This window comes from Artemia franciscana, chromosome 11 (assembly GCF_032884065.1).
Source record: "Artemia franciscana chromosome 11, ASM3288406v1, whole genome shotgun sequence".
NCBI lineage: Eukaryota > Metazoa > Arthropoda > Branchiopoda > Anostraca > Artemiidae > Artemia > Artemia franciscana.
In genome coordinates, this window is record NC_088873.1 from 16618834 (window position 1) to 16639507 (window position 20674).

Sequence of the window (20674 nt, forward strand, 5' to 3'; positions counted from 1 at the left end):
CTGTCTCTATTTTCTTTGAATTGGTACCACTGAGGGGCACAGCTGTGAATCTCTCTCTTCCCCTGTACTTTCTTAGTGTAAATACCTTTGTATCCGTTGCGCAACATAGTTGTTTTAAGCGGGTTCAGCTGTTTTTTAGTGTAAAAGTACCATATCGATCCTTTATTCAAATGTTGCAGGGAAAATCCGAAGCTTGGGTTAGATTTTAGGCCGAACTTCGAATGCTATTAAAATATTGTCACCCTGATATAAATCGACTAATACGAAGGACAAAAAAGAGACCGTATTGTAAACATGGCATTCTTTTACATAGTTAAGTGAATCACATTTACATTCGCACGTGGCTTTCTAATGCATTTTTTGATTTTCTAATGCATTTTTTGATTTTCTAATGCATTTTTTTTTTCTAATGCATTCTTCAAATGCTCAATTTGATGGGCTACGGATACAATGCATTAGTAGTTCTTGATATTACAACGCGGAACTCCTGAGAGTCATACCACCCAATTGGAGAGCAATCATCTAGCGCAAAGGTGTTAAGTATTTTTTATTGCTGGTGGTAGAAAATGAGGAAGACTTTGGTAGAAATTTTATTTGCGAATCAGTCCAGTTTTTCTTCTTGTTTTTGTTGAAAAAGGCCAAGTGAAGATGTGAATCGATAAACTAAAGTTGGTTCTTCGTTACTTGGGTCGGCCCCTTATTATGTAATAGTACAAAAATTAATTTTTACATGAAAAATCCGAAGTTTCGAATGCCAGGGATACCGATTCCTAATTTTAGTGCTTAAGAAAATCAATCAGGCATAGTTACTGCATTCGTATTACCCGGTAAAAACACAGTTGAGGGAGAGATTATTACTTGCGCATTTCGATGCTCAAGAAAACGAATAAAGCTTAGATAGTTTGGTAGTTCCTTCGTGTGTATAATAAAGAAAAATGAGGGATGCGTCTTCGTTTTTTTAATGCCTCCACTCCTCGTTCAGGAGTCAAAATTGTAGAGAGAGGGTTTCATGGACCCTCATAAAGACTCGGAAAGTCAAATTCAGCCCTTCGAGGCTTGTGATAGCAGTCTTTAAAATAAAAATATTATCTTATAGTACGTTTTTGACCCAAATTTTGCGATTCCTAATTTTAGTGCTTAAGAAAATCAATCAGGCATAGTTACTACCCTGGTATTACTCGGTAAAAACACAGTTGAGGGAGGGATTATTACTTGTGCATTTCGATGCTCAAGAAAACCAATAAAGCAGTTTGGATAGTTAGATAGTTCCTTCTTGTGCATATAAAAGAACAAGAGCTAAGACCTCATATGGCACTTAAGACGAGGCAAGAAGAGCTAAGAGCCAAGAGCTCATATGGTATCAGCTCTAACAAAACTCTACGAATCAATAGATTGATTTAAAAGGAAAATCAGAGGCTTAATGCCGGTCAGGATTTAAAACAAGAGCTCTGAGTCACGGTATCCTTCTAAATATCAAAATTCATTAAGATCCGATCACCCACTCGTAGGTTATAAATACCTAATTTCTTCTAATATTTCCTCTCCCTTTAGCCCCCCAAATGGTCGAATCTGGGGAAACGACTTTATCAAGTCAATTTGTGCAGCTCCCTGACACGCCTACCAATTTTCGTTGTCCTAGCACGTCCAGAAGCACCAAACTCGCCTAATCACTGAACCCCTCCCCCCAACTCCCCTAAAGAGAGGGAATCCACTACGGTTACGTCAATCACGTATCAAGGACATTTGCTTATTCTATCCACCAAGCTTCATCCCGATTCCTCCACTCCAAGTGTTTTCCAAGATTTCCCCCTCCAACTCCCCCCAATGTCAAAAGATCTGATCGGGATTTGAAATAAGAGCTCTGAGACATGAATTCCTTCTAAATATCAAATTTCATTCGGATCCGATCACCTATTCGTAAGATAAAAATACCCCAATTTTCACGTTTTCCAAGAATTCTGGTTTCCCCCTCCAACTCCCCCAATGTCACAGGATCTGGTCAGAATTTAAAATTAAAGCTTTAAAGCACAAGATCCATCTACATATCAAATTTCATTAAGATCTGGTCACCCTTTCGTAAGTTAAAAATAACTCAATTTTCAAAATACCCCCCCCCCCCAACTCCACCAAAGAGAGCAGATCCTGTCCGGTTATGTCAATCATGTATCTTAGACAGGTTTATATTCTTCCCATCCTGTTTCATCCTGATCTCTCCGCTTTAAGTATTTTCTAAGATTTCCGGTCCCCCTCCCAACTGCCCCCCCCCCCAATGACAGTGGATCCGGTTGAGATTTAAAGTAAGAGGTCTGAGTTACGAGGTTTTTCTAAATATGAAGTTTCATGAAGATCCGATCAGTCCTTCGTAAGTTAAAAATACGTCATTTTTTCTAATTTTTCAAAATTAACCCCCCCCCCCCCAGTAGAGCGGATCCGTTCCAATTATGTAAATCACGTATCTAAGACTTCTGCTTATTTTTCCCACCAAGTTTCATCCCAATCCCTCCACTCTAAGTGTTTTCCAAGATTTTAGGTTTTCCCCTCCCAACTCCCCCCCCCCAATGTCACCAGATCCGGTCGGGATTTAAAATAAGAGCTCTGAGACACGATATCCTTCTAAATATCAAATTTCATTGAGATCTGATCACCCGTTCGTAAGTTAAAAATACCTCATTTTTTCTAATTTTTGAGAATTAACCCCCCCCCCCCAACTACCCCAAAGAGAGTGGATCTGTTCTGGTTATGTCAATCATGTATCTAGGACTTGTGCTTATTCTTCCCACCAAGTTTCATCCGATCCCTCCACTCTAAGTGTTTTTCAAGATTTTAAGTTTACCCCTCCCAACTCCCCCTCCCCCTCAACGTCACCAGATCCGTTCGGGACACAAAATAACAGCTCTAAGACACGATATCTTTCCAAACATCAAATTTCATTAAGATCTGATCAACCGTTCGTAAGTTAAAAATACTTCAATTTTTCTATTTTTTCCGAACTAACGGGCCCCCCACTCCTCCCTCCCCCCAGATGGTCAAATCGGGAAAAAGACTATTTCTAATTTAATTTGGTCTGGTCCCTGATACTTCTGCCAAATTTCATTGTCCTAGCTTACCTGGAAGTGCCTAAAGTAGCAAAACGGGGACCGACAGACAGACCAACAGAATTTGCGATTGCTATATGTCACTTGGTTAATGCCAAGTGCCATAAAAATGAGGGATGTGTCTTTTTTTTATTTACTACCTCCACTCCCTCAGGAGTCGAAATTGTAAAGTAATAAGAATAAAACAAAAGTTGGGTGTGGGAGGGGTTCCTTGAAGCCTCATAAAGACTATGAAACTCAAATTCAGGCCTTTGGGGCTCGTGATGCCAGTCTTTAAAATAAAAATATTATCTTGTAGTACGTTTCCAGGCCCAAATTTTTCGCTGTTCTGTTCTTTCATTAATCTAGAGGAGCCACCCACCTTTGCCTTCTATCCATTTCGACGAATATATTTGAGTAGATGCCTTTGGGCCCCGACATTTGCTACACTCCTGTCACTACCTCACATACAGGGAGATAATATCGTGTCATCCATTTTTCTTCTTTTATCTTCTTACGATACCAGATTAGCAAAGTGCTAGCCCGACTTCATATGCGTCCCATAATTGGTAAACTGTTACCTTGCTTCTAGTTCACACACGGTCTGTAGTACCGGATATCTGGTTTTTGTAAGAATCGATGAGAATTCACTTATATTATGTTTTTAGTGACAATTCCTAGCATACCAATTTTTGCAAATACGTCTACTAGTTGTTTTTTGTTATTGGTAAAGTGGCTGACTGATTTAAACGAACGTAAATCCTTTTCAGAAAATCGAAGCTCCTTTGATGTCAGCTACATTGATTTGGCCTCCAATGAACAGCTTCTGTCGTACTATTTGCCGGAAGTTCCTCTTGATCTGTTGCAAATCTTTGATGAAGCTGCGAAAGATTTTGTCTTATCTTTATATCCCCACTATGAAAGGATATCAAAAGAGATCCACGTCAGAATTGCAGACCTGCCCCTTATCGAGGAAATTAGATCTTTAAGGTATCTTTTGAAGACTATGGGCAACTTTTAAGAGTGGAAACTAGCGCTAGTGTTAAGAGAAAATCACCAACGCCATTTGGTATTTCTTGGTATTTTTTCAATCCTTGGAATAGTATTTATTTTTGGAAACTGATATGAGATCTGACTTGTTACTACATTAATTTTGCTAATTATATTAATTACTCTAATTTTTTTTTTTACGACACTGAGAAAATGCCAAGAAACGCTAAATTCTAGATAATGATGATGGATACTTAGATACTTGAGATAATATTTTTAAAAATGCAAAAAAACATTAACCCCCAACAGAGAGCAGAGCTCGTAATGTTCGTTGTCTAAATAATGGGACATACACAAAACAAAACATCTCGTCTTTATAATAGTAATAATAGCAAAATTAACTTTTGCTCAAAGTTAATTAACAAGTTTATTAACAAAAAACAATAACAAACAAACCTTGAAAACAAAGAATAAAAGAAGGCAAGGAAGAAAAGAAAAGTTTGGGCAGGAGGGGCATGAGAGGTCGTCCCATCGTGGAGACAAAAACAAAACACATAAAGGAAAATGTCACAAATTTTATAAATTCCATCGTTAAAGGTAAATAAACCAACATTATAAAACAATCTTTAATAATCGAATCTTTGATACAGTTCAGATTTTTGGGATTGATCAATCTGATTTATTCGCAATGAATGGTATTAGGTACTTAAGTGAAAACCTTGATCTTTCACATCTTAAAAAAGGAATTTGGTATAATCCCGCCCACCGACGAGCCGAAAGAGGGGGAAAAATCAACAGAGATTTATTGTAGAAATAACTTTTAGGATTTCGAATTTGAAAATGCCACAAGGAAATATTTACACCACATATACGTTTTAAATTCGACAAATTTATGAAAAAGAAGATGGTTTTTGTTTCAGGTGCATTTACAAGTTTTGATGGTCCATGTAAACAATTTCCAAGTATTCCTACTGCCCTATTTTGCAGTACCTCTAATTGTTTTAAATACGTCCAAAAGGTATTAAGATAAACAATTGAGCAGTAATTCAAGTGCGAAGCAATTAAAGAATGGTAAATTATTTTTAGTATGGAAAACAGAAAAATATTTTTCACACGGTGCATTGACCCAATATTTTGAGCAATTTTAACCCTTAAATGAACAATGTCATTACGAACTTTTCGAAGCTACCCTAGCCCTAGATAGTGCAGGCTGGATATTGACTTGCAATAATTCTTGAGAATGGAAAAACAAGCTTTTTAGAAAATCACGTTTTTCAGCAAACCGATAAATTTCAGCTTTAATTCTCTAACGTCGCAGATAGGTTATCAGTTATTATAATATTCTTCGATATTTTCCACCTTCTTAATGAAGTTGCGAGACCCTACATTGTCAGTAATAGTAGTAGTTTCTAATCCCCATCTTCTGTTAAATCATCAAAACAACCTTTTTTTGGTTTGGGGGTATTAAGTTATAGAATATTAGAATATTCTTATTTCAAATACCTTAAAGCCATCTAATTGTGTTGCGAGAGCAACACTTCGGTTTTGTCCCGTTTTTTTCTCTTTTTTTTTCTATGCCGTCGATCTCGGCTTATTCCTGGAAACTCGTAAAGGTCTAACCTGTGCGGTTTTTACGGAAAGTGTGGACCTCAGGCCGGATTGATGAATATGACATTACATTTTGGAAAGCTCTGCAGAAGCCTTGCCTGGGGCCAAAAAGGAAGGTATTTGCTTGTCCACGAGCAAGAGCCTATGGTGTGCGAAGTGAAGTGGAGTTATATAGCATGTGTCAGAGAGGAGTATCTGAAGTTGTGCAGCCAAGCTTTCGTTTCTTCAAAGTATGTTTCTGCTTTCGAGTTGAAAGCTCCGTTCTAGCAGGCAGGCATTACTTTCAAATTGAAGATGGACTAAAATCTATAAGTGTTAAATATATGCGGCAGTTACCCGGCCCCACAGCCAATACATCTTCTTTGAGTGATAAATAGAAAAATTTACACAAGCAAAAAAGCGGTATTTTCCCCATGGGTCCGAAAGTGCTACCGTGATTTCGGCTGGGTTTATCATTTGTTTTTTCGGACTTGGGATTGAGGTAGAGAAATGTTATCAGATGTACCTTTTAAACTTTAAAAGTTCTGTCATTGCTGAGGAAATTGGAGCTTATCCTTTGCTCCTTTCTAAGTGGTGACGTTAAAAAGTTGGCCTACGGCAAAAAAATCAACTTTTGAACTAAGACAGATAGAATTTTCTTTTTTTTTTTTTTGACGGCAATCGATAGCTCTTGATGAGTTGATCAAAGTGTATGTCACCCATTTTTTGGTACAAAAATTCTTCATGAGATATACTAGTTTGAAAGTTTCAAGGGGTTGACAATTTCAGTAGTAGGGTACACACTGAAACCAAAAATAGGCTGATACCAGTTGTGAGACAAGTAGAGGACTTGTAAGCAGCAGTCGCCTTTTAGACCATATTCGTCTTCGACAATGAGGGGTTTGCAACTTTGGCTAGTTGGTGTACCATTATTTGTTTCCGGTGTATTTGATGGTAAGACCAATTTGGTTCCAGTGGTAAGACATGCAGGGGACTTGTAAGTAATAATCGTCTGTTAGGCTACAATCATCTTCAGTGAAGAGGGTTTGTAACTTTTGCTAGTTGGTGTAGCCTACACCATCTGGTTGGTGCACTCACTGTAACCTAGAATTAAGTGTTTACGCAACGGGTACAAACGATAACGTAAAACAATAAGCTAGTTTTGTAATAATTAGTGTCACCTATGGTATTTTAATCCAGAAAAGTTACAGATAGTTTTATAATACCAACTAGATTATATAAGATATTGTTCCAAGTTTTCATCCGTCACGATGTCTACGATTGAAAAGGATAAAGTTCAACTGGCTGCGCAAAGTCAATTTAGTCTCTTCTTTCGATATTCTTTTGTAATTGTTGTTTTTTCAACGCTGAGGAATAGCCTTTGATCATATGATTACTGATCGTGTTCTTCTTTGAACATACCGTTTTAAAAGCTTCGATAGGCTGACAACTAGGCTTGACAATGATAGGCTCGCAACACTTCATTCGGCGAAGCCGGGGAAAGGTTGCCGCAACACTTCATGTTGTCAGGCAACGTAGGTCTAGCTAATATATTAGATCATAAATTAGTTTTTTATGCTTGGAATGTAATATTAGCTAAAATGGTTTTAGTTTAAACAACACAGTATTTTCTTTTTAAGTTTTTCAAGCAGGTTGCTTACATAATCCGTTGTCTGCTTTGAGTAGCATTGCGGCTAGTCATGATCTAGACAAAGAAGGCCAGTATTGTGATACATGAAAAAAAAGAAGAAGAAAAAGAATTACTCAGTTTAATTTTAACATTTTGACTCATCAAAATTGAAAGAATACGTTATTCTTTCCAATTTATGCGTCGAATTGAATATTAAGAAACTTATTCTTCTTCCTTGAAAATTTTGAAGCTTTACATGGTATTTGCTGGCCGAACAACGTGCATTGATTTCCTTTCTTATATTTATTGAGCAAGTATTTTTACATTCTTAACGTTGTGTTTCTTAACAGCTGTGCCTCTGTGCAGTACAACACAGCATACTATGCTACTAAAAAAGCACAGTATTCTATGGTAGTAGTATATGGTACCAAGCTTTTTTTTGTGCGTGTATGTGTATCAGTCAAAGAAGAGATTTTGTGTTAGTTTGTTATTTATGAAAAATGTTTGATTTTTCTTATGAAGTTTTCTAATTAGAGCAAATATGGGTATATCTTTTCTTTCTCTTAAAAATGGGAAAAATGTCACTTGTTATCTTGTTGTTCTGACGGATAAAAACAGTTTTTCGAATTCTTCGGTAGGACACTTTTGAGAATGGAATAAACCCTAAATGAATTTTAATTATTTTATAGCTATGTGTAAAATATGGGTATATGCTAAGATGTGTAATATTGTCTTTAACTAGTCAGTAGTCCACTGGTGGATCCAGGGGGTGGAGGTACCCCCCCCCCTAAGATTTCTTTTGGCGCCCTCTTTCCCTGTTTTTTCGTGTTTTTCACTCTTAGAATAAATTTGTCAGTTTGGTCAATTATTGGCACCTTTGTTGCATTGCCCCCCCCAGATTTTGCTCATTGGTGCCCTTGTCTCATTGGGCCTCCACCAAGATTTCGCTTTAGATCCACCCCTGCAGTAGTCAGTCTTCACTAGTAGCTGTTTTCTTAGCTGTTAATTTTACTTTCTTTGCCCGTATCAGATTTTAGTAGAATGACCCATCATTTAAGCAAACTCGTTTCAACGGAAACCGTTACTTTTATAAATTTTTGTTCTCCTTATTTGGCTTCTTGTGTACGTTGTAGGACTTATTTATTATTTCGAAACCATAATATGTCCTTTTTTATAGGCAACTTCATCTAAACCAGTTAATCCGAACGGTTGGTGTAGTTTCATCGGCGACAAATGTCCTTCCGCAAATGAGCCTTGTCAAATATGATTGTAACAAATGCAGTTTCGTCCTTGGACCGTATGTTCAGACTCAAAATACTGAAATCAAAGTTGGTTCCTGTCCAGAATGTCAGAGTAATGGTCCCTTTACTGTAAGTGCTTTGGTGTTCATTTAGTGGATTATTATGTTTTACTCTTCTGAAGTGAAATTTGGATTTTAATTTTCAAAAAGAATTTTCTCTAGATATAATTCATAGAATATATTTTTTCTTTACTCTCTCACTATTTTTTCGCTTTGGCGATTTCAAAGAAGTTTGCCAATTTCTTTAAAAGTGTATCGTCTGAATTTGTCACTGTAAGAGCAATTATAAATTACCTGTAAAAACGTTCCAGGCTTTCACTTAACCCTGACGTGTTCTGACCATAGTTTCGATCATCTTTTCTTGTAATTATTTTTTACTAAATGTTCCATACTGGGGGTATTTTATTTGTAAAATTACTTGACAAGCCTGACTGTCTCGTAGTAATTTTTAAAGAGATTTGAACTTTGAATGAAAAATCCTTACCCAGTTGTTTTCTGAGGTCAGGCAGTTATTGGCATGACACCAGAACAACCTTTCGAGACATACCTCGACGAGATTGGATGTATTAACAGAGGCTTTAATGGGTATTCTTTGCCATTTATCATTAAGTATTAGCTAATCGAAGGATTGGCTTGAATCCCAGTTTTATCTGAAAGATCCTAAACACTGGATCACCGATTGTCGTTATGACGTTAGAAAAGCTTCCAACTGAAACCCATTTCATTTGGACGGGATACATTGATACAGCCCTTCTTTACACGCTTTGTTTTTACCATTGAGTAACGTTGCTGGGTAGCAGCAAATAATATGTAGTTTTAAATGTGTCTGGTAAATGAGAGCTCCCTTCAGGGGATTTTATATAGACCCTCCTCTAAAAAATTTGTAGAGAGGCCAAAATGTTTTGGGAGGTGTTGAGAGAACAGTTTAACAGCCACCGTTCCTGCCTTTCTTAAGAAAAATATTTATGATAACACCTTTATCTCCTCATTCATCCCTGATTTTATTTAAAATGTGCTACTTAAAATGGCTAAGTAGAAAGCTGCATGTCCCATTTTGTTTGATAAGATGTAGGCTATTTTGTTATTTCTGTAAAAAGCTGCTCTAAAGAACAACATTAAAAAGAAAGACAATTAATTTCACAAATGGATTTGAGATCTGTAAGAAAATTTCATGTTATCTCTACATGTGCGATATTTTCTTACAGTGTCAGGAGTGTTATTCCTGTAAAAAAAAAGAAAAAAAAATCGAAAAATAAATAGACAAGAATTAAAAAAAATTTGACCATTTTTGCATAAATCAAATTTGAAAGCGCATAAAAGTTCAAAGTTACTTTTCTAAACTTGTAATATAAATTTAGAGAAGGGAGCGCTTTTCTTTCTCAATAAGGGATGTTTCCATGGATAAACATTGGATTCTGATGTAAAATACTTACTTCTTTTTGTAAAGGTTAACATGGAGCAGACTATCTACAAGAACTACCAACGAATAACAATACAAGAATCTCCAAGCCAAGTGTCCGCTGGTCGTCTTCCACGGTCAAAAGATGCCATCCTCCTCGGTGACCTTTGCGATGTTTGCAAACCTGGTGATGAAATAGAACTCACTGGCGTCTATACCAACAGCTATGATGGGTCGCTCAACACTTCACAAGTATGCCTCTTAATCATTACATTTTTGTTTTTTCTTTATCATACGAAAACTAACCTATACTTCTATTGGGTCTTCTTTATTTTTTTTTCCATTATTATTATTACTATTTGTGGTGAATTCTTAATGATATTTGATCTCTTGTCGTTACAGCTAAAACTTCAATCAAATTTCAAATAAATTAAAGCTTTAAATATAGTATTAATCAATTTTGAATGCCTATTTTGGAAATGTTCTCTTTTTCAATACTTTCTTTCTAAGTTCCAATATCTTTTGGGACTAAATTTCTTGGTATTATAAGCTGGAAATGGTGGCAAACAGACAATTTCATGCATATTTGTCACGATGTGATGCAGTGGGTTTGATCTCAGTTTGGTAAATGGAACCACAGTTCGAACTCAGCTACTCAACATGCTACAGGGTCGATGTGAGGATCTCAGTTGTAAAAAAGAGTCGTTAATTTGATGTACATACAGATACATACATAAAAAACAACCACAAACAAATCATGGATATTCTTTTTCATTCTTTTATTCTTTTTTATATTAAATTGTTTTCACTATCGAGAAAGAAGAGACGTCCTATGGAGGCGTAGTGGGTTTGATCTCAGCTTGGTAACACGGGACCCAGAGTGTGAATTGAGCTGTAGCAACACACTGCTGGGTCAATGAGAGGGCCCTAGTAGTCAAGTGTCGTTAATCCAATACAGACACATACAGTAGTGCTTTACATTGCTACTCTATCTACAACCACGAGTAAAACCTCTAATTTTTGACAGGCTTTTAATGAATTTGGGAGATTTTATATAAATATGCTGTTTACAAGTATTTTGTTTGCTCTCTTCTAAGCAGTTTAACGGAGCTATGTAGTAAACTCTTCTAACCTCCATCAATGACCCTTGCTGACTGTATTCGACAAAAAAATTCTGTTTAGCCACAAGTCTGTTCTGCTTACGAATAGCAGTGTTTTGCCCAGCCAATGTTAGAACCAAATGCTACCTGAGCTCAAGTAGAGAAGCATCCAGAGCTGTTTAAGATATTAAAATAGGAAGCTGCAGACAAAGTCTAATTCTCCAGAAGCAGTAGGCTCTAGATTTTATCGTGGGAATGATCAATCTAATCTTATCTACCTTTGACATGTAAATACATATGTAAACTACATATTGGGGGGGGGGGGGCGCGAGACCTTATTCTACGAGAAACTGAATGAAATTTTTATTTTTTAGGGGTTTCCTGTATTTGCCACCGTCTTGATAGCGAATCATATTGCTAAAAAAGACGCTTCTGCGGCAGCCAAACAGATGACGGACGATGACGTCAAAACTATTGTGGCACTTAGTAAGGATCGAAGGATTGCTGAAAGAATTATTTCATCTATTGGGCCTTCTATATACGGGCATGAGGACATTAAGAGGGCATTGGCGTTAGCTTTGTTTGGCGGTGAGGCCAAAAATCCAGGTAATTGTAACTTTTATAACACATTTTCTTTCAGATGTTAGAAATTTGGAAGAAAAGAACTATTATGGTGCCATGGTTAGTGGAGGATATGCCGCTGTGAACCATGCGAAAAGAAACAACAAAAATGTAGCTGTAAATGTTTCTTCGGTCGGGAGTGCAATGTGTAGTTGAGGACAAATCATCCGACGCTTACCGTGTTTTTCCCCAGATTTCTGCAGTTGCCGATTTGAAGCTGTTTCGAATCTGGCTGAGCTTACAGAGTCCCGCCATTGACCCTCGCTCCAAACCGAATAACCCCTAGTTTCATAAAACTTCTGTTGTTTGTTTTTTTTTGCAGGATGGAAAGGCAATGTGCTCTTCGTTATTACTTTCTCTCTGCAGCTAACGTCTGGCAAAAAAAATAGCCAGTGATGGCTTATCTAATTCAGATTCAAACTGATAGGATTTTGGTTTTGTCCTGATCTACCCCTCCCCAAAAACCGATTTGAAGGACTCACCTTGGAAATATTCTGGCATAAAAATACGCTGTTTCCATCCCAACACCCTTCCCAGTAATTCCCAGCCAAAATTCTCAGTTAGTAATCAACTTAGTCGTGAAATTTATGATAGCGGAATCTTTGAGAATTAGAAAAGCTATTTAGCTGAATTAGAAAAGCTACTTAGCTGAAGAGGTGATATAATTTCAATGGCCTTATTTTGGATGATCGGGATTCTCTTATAACATGAGATGAAGTTGCTTGCCCCTTTAGAGCATCCATAAGACAAATGGGGATGAAAAATAGAATAATAAATCATTTTCAGAATTTTTTTTTTTAGGGAAACGGAATTTAAAACGGGGGATAACTCCAAGGGACCTTGAAAGTTCGTTACCAATTAATTTGGCATGTTCTTTCCACGAAATACTCTCATCAATAATAAATCCAAGATATCTACTGTTTTTTACTCTATCTATAATAGGTTTGAGCAATAAGATTTTGTCTGATGATGGAAAGAAACAGTGGCACTTATGGTGGTGAAACATGTTAATGACAATATAATTGTGTGTCAAATCACCTTCACAACTATGCACATGAGTTTGAAAGCAGCCTAGTAAAAATAAATTTATTTGTAAGCCAATAAGAAAAAACGATAGTAGATGAAAAAGAAATATTTTTACGGAATATAGACTGGTCTGAAGGTCGAATCTATAAAATACCAACTTTCCAGAGATAATGCGGCTTACATAGATTAAGTATAGCATATCCGAATAGGTAGGATTTGTACTATGGTCTACCTGCATCTCTTTGCCTCACGATAAAATTGGTAGAATTTCACTCTTCGCATGCAAAGTTTTGAACGTCGTTTCCCTCGTATTAAATTTTGTTGCAAGAATTTTTCTTACATTGTAATGTATGCAAGCTAAATATTTGCGGTCGTCGCAAATCATGAAAAATCCGTTTTTCCAAAATTATATTTTACACCTATGAAAATCTTGCTGGTAAATTTGGAGAGTTCAAAATTTAAGATTCTCTGTAATTGTCATTATATATTAGTTAAACTGATTAAACTTTTAATAAATTTTAAAAAATTTAAGACATACAGTCTGTTATATCTGTTTTGTTTTAGATTCATAATACTTTATCATAAAACACTCGGTGTATTCAAATGTGTCAAAAAATTAATAGGCCAAAGTTTAACCATCAATTTTACTAATTAGTAGGTATTTCTTGCATTTAGCCTGATGATGTTCCCTGCATTTCAGGACAGAAGCACAGAGTAAGAGGTGATTTGAACATACTTCTTTGTGGCGATCCAGGGACTGCTAAGTCGCAATTTCTCAAATGTGTACAGGCAATTGCACCGCGGGCAGTTTTCACTACAGGTCAAGGTGCATCTGCTGTTGGTTTGACTGCTTATGTCCAAAGAAGTCCAGTTACTAAAGAATGGACATTGGAGGCCGGTGCGCTGGTATTGGCGGATAGAGGAGTTTGTTTGATTGATGAATTTGATAAGGTAAGGAAATAATCTTCAACATTTATTCCTTCAAGATGAGATGCATTTGTCCATTTTTGACCAATAAAAATAAGAAAATCGTTTAAAAAAATTGTAATCATAAATTGACCTGAAATTTTGACGGTGAAATAGATATTACTATTTTCACATGCTCAACCTGTACCCTAAAAGATATATACTTCTTCTGTGTAGCTTCTTTTTTTTTTACTACAGATAATGCGAAAAATAAGTAAGAACATTTTCAACGATGATTATCGGAGACAACGCTATAGAGTTTCCTATAGTAAAGACCATACGGCTCCAATGTTTTATTATTTATTATTTTTTTCAAGAGGCACTTCATATGGAAGAGGTCTTTGCATAAACTTCAAAGAGGGCTCACTCGATTTAATTAAGAGTTCTAGTGCCCAAATAAGAGTCAAAAGTGATTGGAGGGCAACTAGCTCCCCACCCACGCCCTTTTTTCCCCAAATACATCCGATAAAAGTTTTGACTTAACTATTTTTTAAAGTAGCACAAAGATCATATAACGAAAATTTTGGGGTCGACACCCCCCCCCCCCCCCGGGCCGGGGGCAAGCGTTTTAATTTGTGCCCTAGGGGCAAATATGGTTCTTATAGAAGCGATGCTCGTATAAACTTCGGAGAGGGCTTACTTGATTGGAAGTTAAAATTTCTAGTTCACTTTTTCAGAGTCAAAAGAAACCGGAGGTCCCCTTCACGTCCTCTTCCCCAAATGCATCAGATAAAAATTTTGAGATTGAGATTTTGTTGAAAATAGTTCAAAGTTCAGATAACAAAAACTCTGGTGTCGACACAGCCCCCCAGGGCCCGGGGCAGGCGTTGTAAGTTATGCCGTGGGGGCATATATGGTTCTTATGGAAGGGATCCTCGTAAAAATTTCAGAGAAGCCTGATTTGATTGGAAATTGAAAGTTTTAGTTCACTTTTCAAGAGTCAAAAGAAATCCGAGGCAACTAGACACCCCACCCACTCCATGCCCTTTTTTCCCCGAAATTGATATAGCAATTTTTTTAAATAGTTCAAACATCATATAGCAAAAACTTAATTGTCGACACAACCCCCCAGGTCTCGGGGGCAGGTGTTGTAAGTTATGCCGTGAGGGCATATGTGGTTCTTATGGAAGGGACCCTTGTATAAACTTCAGAGAAGCCTCATTTGACTGGAAATTGAAAGTTCTAGTTCACTTTTTAAAGTCAAAAGTAATCGGAGGGTAGTAAGCCTCTCCCCTACGCCCATTTTCCCCCAGCTCGGTGTCAACACAACTACCTAGGGCCTGGAGGTAGGCGTTGTAAGTTATGCCCTTTGAAAATATGGTTCTTATAGAAAAGATGCTCGTATAAACTTCAGAGACGACTCATTTAATCGGAAATTTAAAGTTCTAGTTCACTTTTTCAGAGTCAAAAGAGATCGGAGGGTTACTAGTCCAACCCCTCCACACCTTTTTTTCCTCAAACCCATTCGATAAGAACTTCGAGGTATCCATTTTCCAAAAAAAAAAAATAGTTCAAACATTATATAACAAAACTCCGGTGTTGACACAGCCCAACAGGGCCCGTGGGTAGGCGATGTAAGTTATTCCCTGGGGGCATATATGGTTCTTATGGAAGTAAAGCTCGTATAAACTTCAGGGAGGGGTCATTTGATTTGATATTGAAGTTCTAGTCCACTTTTGACGAAAGTCAAGAGTGATTGGTGTGCAGTTAGCCTACCCCCATGCCCTTTTTCTCCAAATGTATCAGATAAAAATTTTGAGATAGCCATTTTGTTAAAAATAGTTCAAAGATCAGATAACAAAAACTTTGGTGTCAATACAGTCACTCAGGGCCCGGGGGCAGGCGTTGTAAGTTATGCCCTGGTGGAAAATAGGGTTCTTATAGAAGGGATACTCGTATAAATTTCAGAGAGGGTTCATTTGAATGGGAATTTAAAGTTCTAGTTCACTTTTTCAGAGTCAAAAGAGATCCGAGGAAAACTAGCCCTCGCCCTTCCAAACCTCTTCTCTCCAAACCTATCCGAAAAAAATTTCAGATGGTCATTTTGTTAAAAATAGTTAAAACATCAGATATTAAAACTCCGGTGTTGACACAACCCTCCAGGGCGTGGGATCAGGCGTTGTAAGCTATGGCCTGGGGGTATATATGGTTTTTATGGAAGAGATAGTCGTATAAACTTTAGAGAGGGCTCATTTGATTGGAAATTGAAAATTCTAGCCCACTTTTCAAAGTCAAAAGTGATTGGAGGACAGTTATCCTCCCCACCCCACGCCCTTTTTCCCCAAATGCATAAGATAAAAATTTTGAGATTGCCATTTTGTTAAAAATAGTTCAAAGATCAGATAACAAAAACTTTGATGTCAATACAGTCAATCAGGGCCCGGGGGCAGGTGTTGTAAGTTATGCCCTGGTGGAAAATAGGGTTCTTATAGAAGGGATACTCGTATAAATTTCAGAGAGGGCTCATTTGATTGGAAATTGAAAGTTCTGCTTCACTTCTTAAGAGTCAAAAGAGATAGTAGGGCTACTATCCCCCCCCCTTCAACGCTCTTTTTTCATCAAACTCATCTGATAAGAACTTAATAACTGTTTTTGTTGTTTTGTTTTTTTAGTTCGAAGGTCATATAACGAAAACTTCGGGGTCAACACTGAAATAAAAAGTTCTAGTTCAGTTTTTAAGAGTCAAAAGAGATTGGAGGGCAACTAGCCCTCCCTCACGCCCGATTTTCCCCAAATGCATCCGATAAAATTTTGAGATGGCCTTTTTTTAAAAAAAAAAATGCTTCAAAACATCAGACAACAAAAACTCCAGCGTCGACACAACCCCCAGGGCCCTGACAGGAATTGTAATTTATGCCCTTGGGCATATATGGCTCATATGGAAGGGATGCTCGTATAAGTTCAGAGAGCGCTCATTTGGTTGGAAATTGAAATTTCTAGTCCGTTTTTCAAGAGTCAAAAGTGATCGAAGGAGCCGGGGACTGGCGAAAGGCATTGTAAGTTTTGCTCCGGGGGTACATATGGTTCTTATGGAAGGGATGCTCGTATAAACTTCAGAGAGGGCACATTTGTTTGAAAAGCAAAAGTTCTAGTTCATTTTTTAAGAGTCAAAAGAGATTGGGGGGCAACCACATTGTAATATTGTGGCATATTTGTAATATAATTCGTTTTCAGTGAAGCGCAAATGATGGAATAGGCCTAAGACTTTTACAGTTAAGGAAGGGGGCAGTATCCAAATCCTTATTTGCAGTGAAACTATATTTGTCTTGAACAGTCTTGGAAAGATCTAACAAAAAATTAAACTGAATATTTGCTGTATAATGATAATAATTGCTGAAAGCTCATCATTTCAAAATTTAATTCTACTCTAATTTTTATGTTTATTTGGAATGTTTTAATCAGTACAAAAGAAAATATTTGTAATATAATTCGTTTTCAGAAAAGCGCCATTGACGCAGTATGATTGATTTGCATGTTCAATTTAAGCATTACTCGCTTTAAGATTTATTTATTCATTTATCTTAGTACTTGTTCTATATTTGTTTGCTATGGCTGTCAACTTAATCTCTATTCGTTTTGGGTTTCATTTATTCTTTAGTAGTAATTTCTAGTCTTTTTGAGTTTGAACATTAACAGCTATTTATATCTGCTGATCTGAAGACTTCTTTTCTTTGAAAACTTTTTTTTTGAAAGTTTTTCTCAATTAGTTGTTGAAAAAGGATGATTCGTGATATACTATAGCAAAAAAAATATTTCTCAGTTAAAAAGAAAAAATGGTAAGCTCTTTGATTGTATATTTGTAATAAATTTTGGAGTTGTGTGTAAGACGGGGACGCACTTTATTCCATTTAATGTCGCTTCATGAAAGTACGTTCTAAGACCTCGCTATTCGACAAAAAAAAAGAAACAAAAAAACATATAAAAATAATTAAGAAACCAAAACAAGGGTGACTTAACGAGTGAAAAACAGTGTAAAAAAAATAAATGAAAAAACGCTGGCTGGAAATCACCCTTGTTTTGGTTTCTTATTCATTTTTGTGGTTTTATCTTCTATTTTTTGTTTCTGTCAAACATCACTTGACAAGTTGCAAATAGGGAACCCCTTTATCCAAATTTTCTTAGATTGTTATGCTGCAATATTAATTTTGAAATGGAAATTATTTGTTTGCTAAGATATCAGAAATGTTTTTTTTTTTTTTGTAAAAAAAATAAAAATAAACCTGAGATAATGGAAATTATTTGTTTGCTAAAATATCAGAAATGTTTTTTTTTTTGTGTAATAAAAAAATAAAAATAAACCTAAGATAATCAGTTTCACCTGATCACAAGTTTTATTCTAATTTAAATGTCCTTGTGATCATTTTTACTATCTAATAATGACAACATGAGTTCTTAAATTCTTTTGACTGCAACACCCGTTCTTACGAACGGGTGATGGGATCTTAATGAAATATGATGTTTGGAAGGATATTGTGTCTCAGAGCTCTTATTCAAAATCCCGACCAGATCCGGTGACATTGGGGGGGGGGTGGGGGTGGAGGGGAGAACTTAAAATCTTGGAAAACGCTTAGAGTGGAGGGATCGGGATGAAACTTGGTGGGAAAAATAAGTAGAAGTCCTAGATTCGTTATTGACATAACTGGAATAGATCTGCTCTGTTTGGGGGAGTTTGGGGGGAGGGTTAATTCTGAAAAATTAGAAAAAATGAGGTATTTTTAACTTACGAAGGAGTGATCGGATCTTAATGAAATTCGAAGTTTGGAAGGATATCGTGTCTCAGAGCTCTTTTTTTAAATCCCGACTGGATTCGGTGACATTGCGGGGAATTGGGGGGAAGGAACCTAAAATCTTGGAAAACGCTTAGAGTCGAGGGATCGGGAGGAAACTTGGTGGGTACAATAAGCACAAATCCTAGATACATGATTGACATAACCGGAACGGATCCGCTCTCTTTGGGGGAGTTGGGGGGGGGGTATAATTCTTAAAAATTAGAAAAATGAGCTAGTTTTAACTTCCGAAGGAGTGATCGGATCTCAATGAAATTTGATGTTTGGAAGGATATCATGTCTCAGAGCTCTTATTTAAATCCTGACCGGATCTGGTGAAGGGGAAATTTGGGGGGGGGGACCTAAAACCTTGGACAATGCTTAGAGTGGAGTGATCGGGATGAAACTTGGTGGGAAAAATAATCACAAGTCTTATATACAGGATTGACATAACCAGAACGGTTCTGCTCTCTTTAGGGGAGTTGGGGGAGGGGGTATTTTGGAAAAATTAGAAAAAATGAGGTATTTGTAACTTACGAACGGGTGATCAGATCTTAATGAAATTTGATGTCTAGAAGGATCTTGGGCTTTAGAACTCTCAATTTAAAATCCCGACCAGATCTGGTGACATTGAAGGGAGTTGGAGGGGGAAACCGGAATTCTTTGAAAACGTTAGAATCGAGGTATCTTACGAATGGGTGATCTGATCTTAATGAAACTTGATGTATAGAAGAATTTTATGTCTTAGATGCTCCATTTTCAATACGAATTGGATCCAGGGACATAGAGGGCTGGAGGGGGAAAACAGAAATCTTGGAAAACGCTTAGAGTGGAGAGATCGGGATGAAACTTGATGGGAAGAATAAGCACAAAGTATAGATACGAGATTTACATAATTAGTACGGATCTGTTCTCTTTGGGGGAGGTGGGAGTTGTTAATTTGGAATTTTTTTTTAAAAATGAGGTATTTTAACTTAAGAACGGGTGACCGGATCTTAATGAAATTTGATGTTTAGAAGGAACTTGTGTCTCAGAGCTCTTATTTCAAATCCCGACCAGATCTGTTGACATTGGGAGGAGTTGCGTGGGGAAACCGGAAATCTTGGAAGACGCTTATATATGTCATAGATCTTGATTGACGTAACCGGACTGGATCTCGCTCTCTTTGGGGGAGTTAGGCGGTGGGGTTCAGTGCTTTGGCGAGTTTGGTGCTTCTGGACATGCTAGGACGATGAAAATTGGTAGGCGTGTCAGGGAGCGGTACACATTGACTTGATAAAGTCTTTTTTCCGGTTCGACCATATGGGGGGCAGAAGGGAGAGGAAAAATCGAGGTATTTTTTACTTACGGGGGGGGGGGTGATCAGATCTTAATGAATTTTGATATTTAGAAGGACATCGTGACTTAGAGCTCTTATTTTAAATCCCGACTGGTATTAAGCCTCTGACTTTCCTTTTAAAACAATCTATTGCTTCTTAAAATTTTGCTAGAGCTCATACCATATGAGCTCTTGGCTCTTCTGACCTCGTCACAAGTGAAAGGAGCTCTTAGCTCTTGTTATATTTGTCAATTTGTTCTTCTCTGTGGAAAACACGCAAGAAACACAAAATGAATTGGGGTCTATTCTTGATTGCCATTAATGTGCAGTACTGGCAGAGCTTAGGAAAAGAATTTTCATGGAGTTATTTCTAAAAAAGGAAAATTTACGTCGAAAGTTATTTCTTAGATCTAGAAAAGGAAAAAAGACAGAAAAGGGTAAAACTTTTAATAAAAAAAGTGAAAACAAAATAAGAAACCAAGGATATCCGAATATTTTGGTGCACATGCAGAGATATATTTCAAAGGGGAAACAGAAAAAAAAGCTATGTTTATAAGAAATAATACTAGTAGGAAAAAAAACGCAAGAAACACTTTCTTGGTCCGTTTATTTTCTATTTAAAAATTTGTTTGGGTCTGAACTAGCTGCGTTCGGATTTTATTTTGTATTTGCCAGAAAAATATATCCCACTAAATTGCGATCTGAAACACCTTTTTGGTAGAAGCTCTTTAAGAAATCGTACTCTCCTTCCTCCTCTCTCCAAAGAGGGCAATTTGATTCAGACTCTAAAAAGGCATAAGTAGGACATTAACTGATGTTCTTGACCCAAGTTAGGTCGATGTTTGACAGCAATTTTTGGTGGACACCCTTTAACTCGTAAACAGAAATATTTTTTCT

At 36.9% G+C, this 20674-nt stretch overlaps 1 protein-coding gene across 1 annotated transcript in view; it reads left to right on the top strand.

The window, feature by feature from the left end:
• LOC136032891 (DNA replication licensing factor mcm2-like) overlaps positions 1–20674 on the top strand; it is a 77221-nt gene that overhangs the window by 35200 nt on the left and 21347 nt on the right. Inside the window, exons 6-10 of the mRNA XM_065713326.1 lie at positions 3845–4064; positions 8459–8651; positions 10029–10232; positions 11455–11686; positions 13428–13678. Of these exons, the coding sequence (XP_065569398.1) occupies positions 3845–4064; positions 8459–8651; positions 10029–10232; positions 11455–11686; positions 13428–13678 (1100 nt within the window). The remainder of the gene's footprint in view (positions 1–3844; positions 4065–8458; positions 8652–10028; positions 10233–11454; positions 11687–13427; positions 13679–20674) is intronic.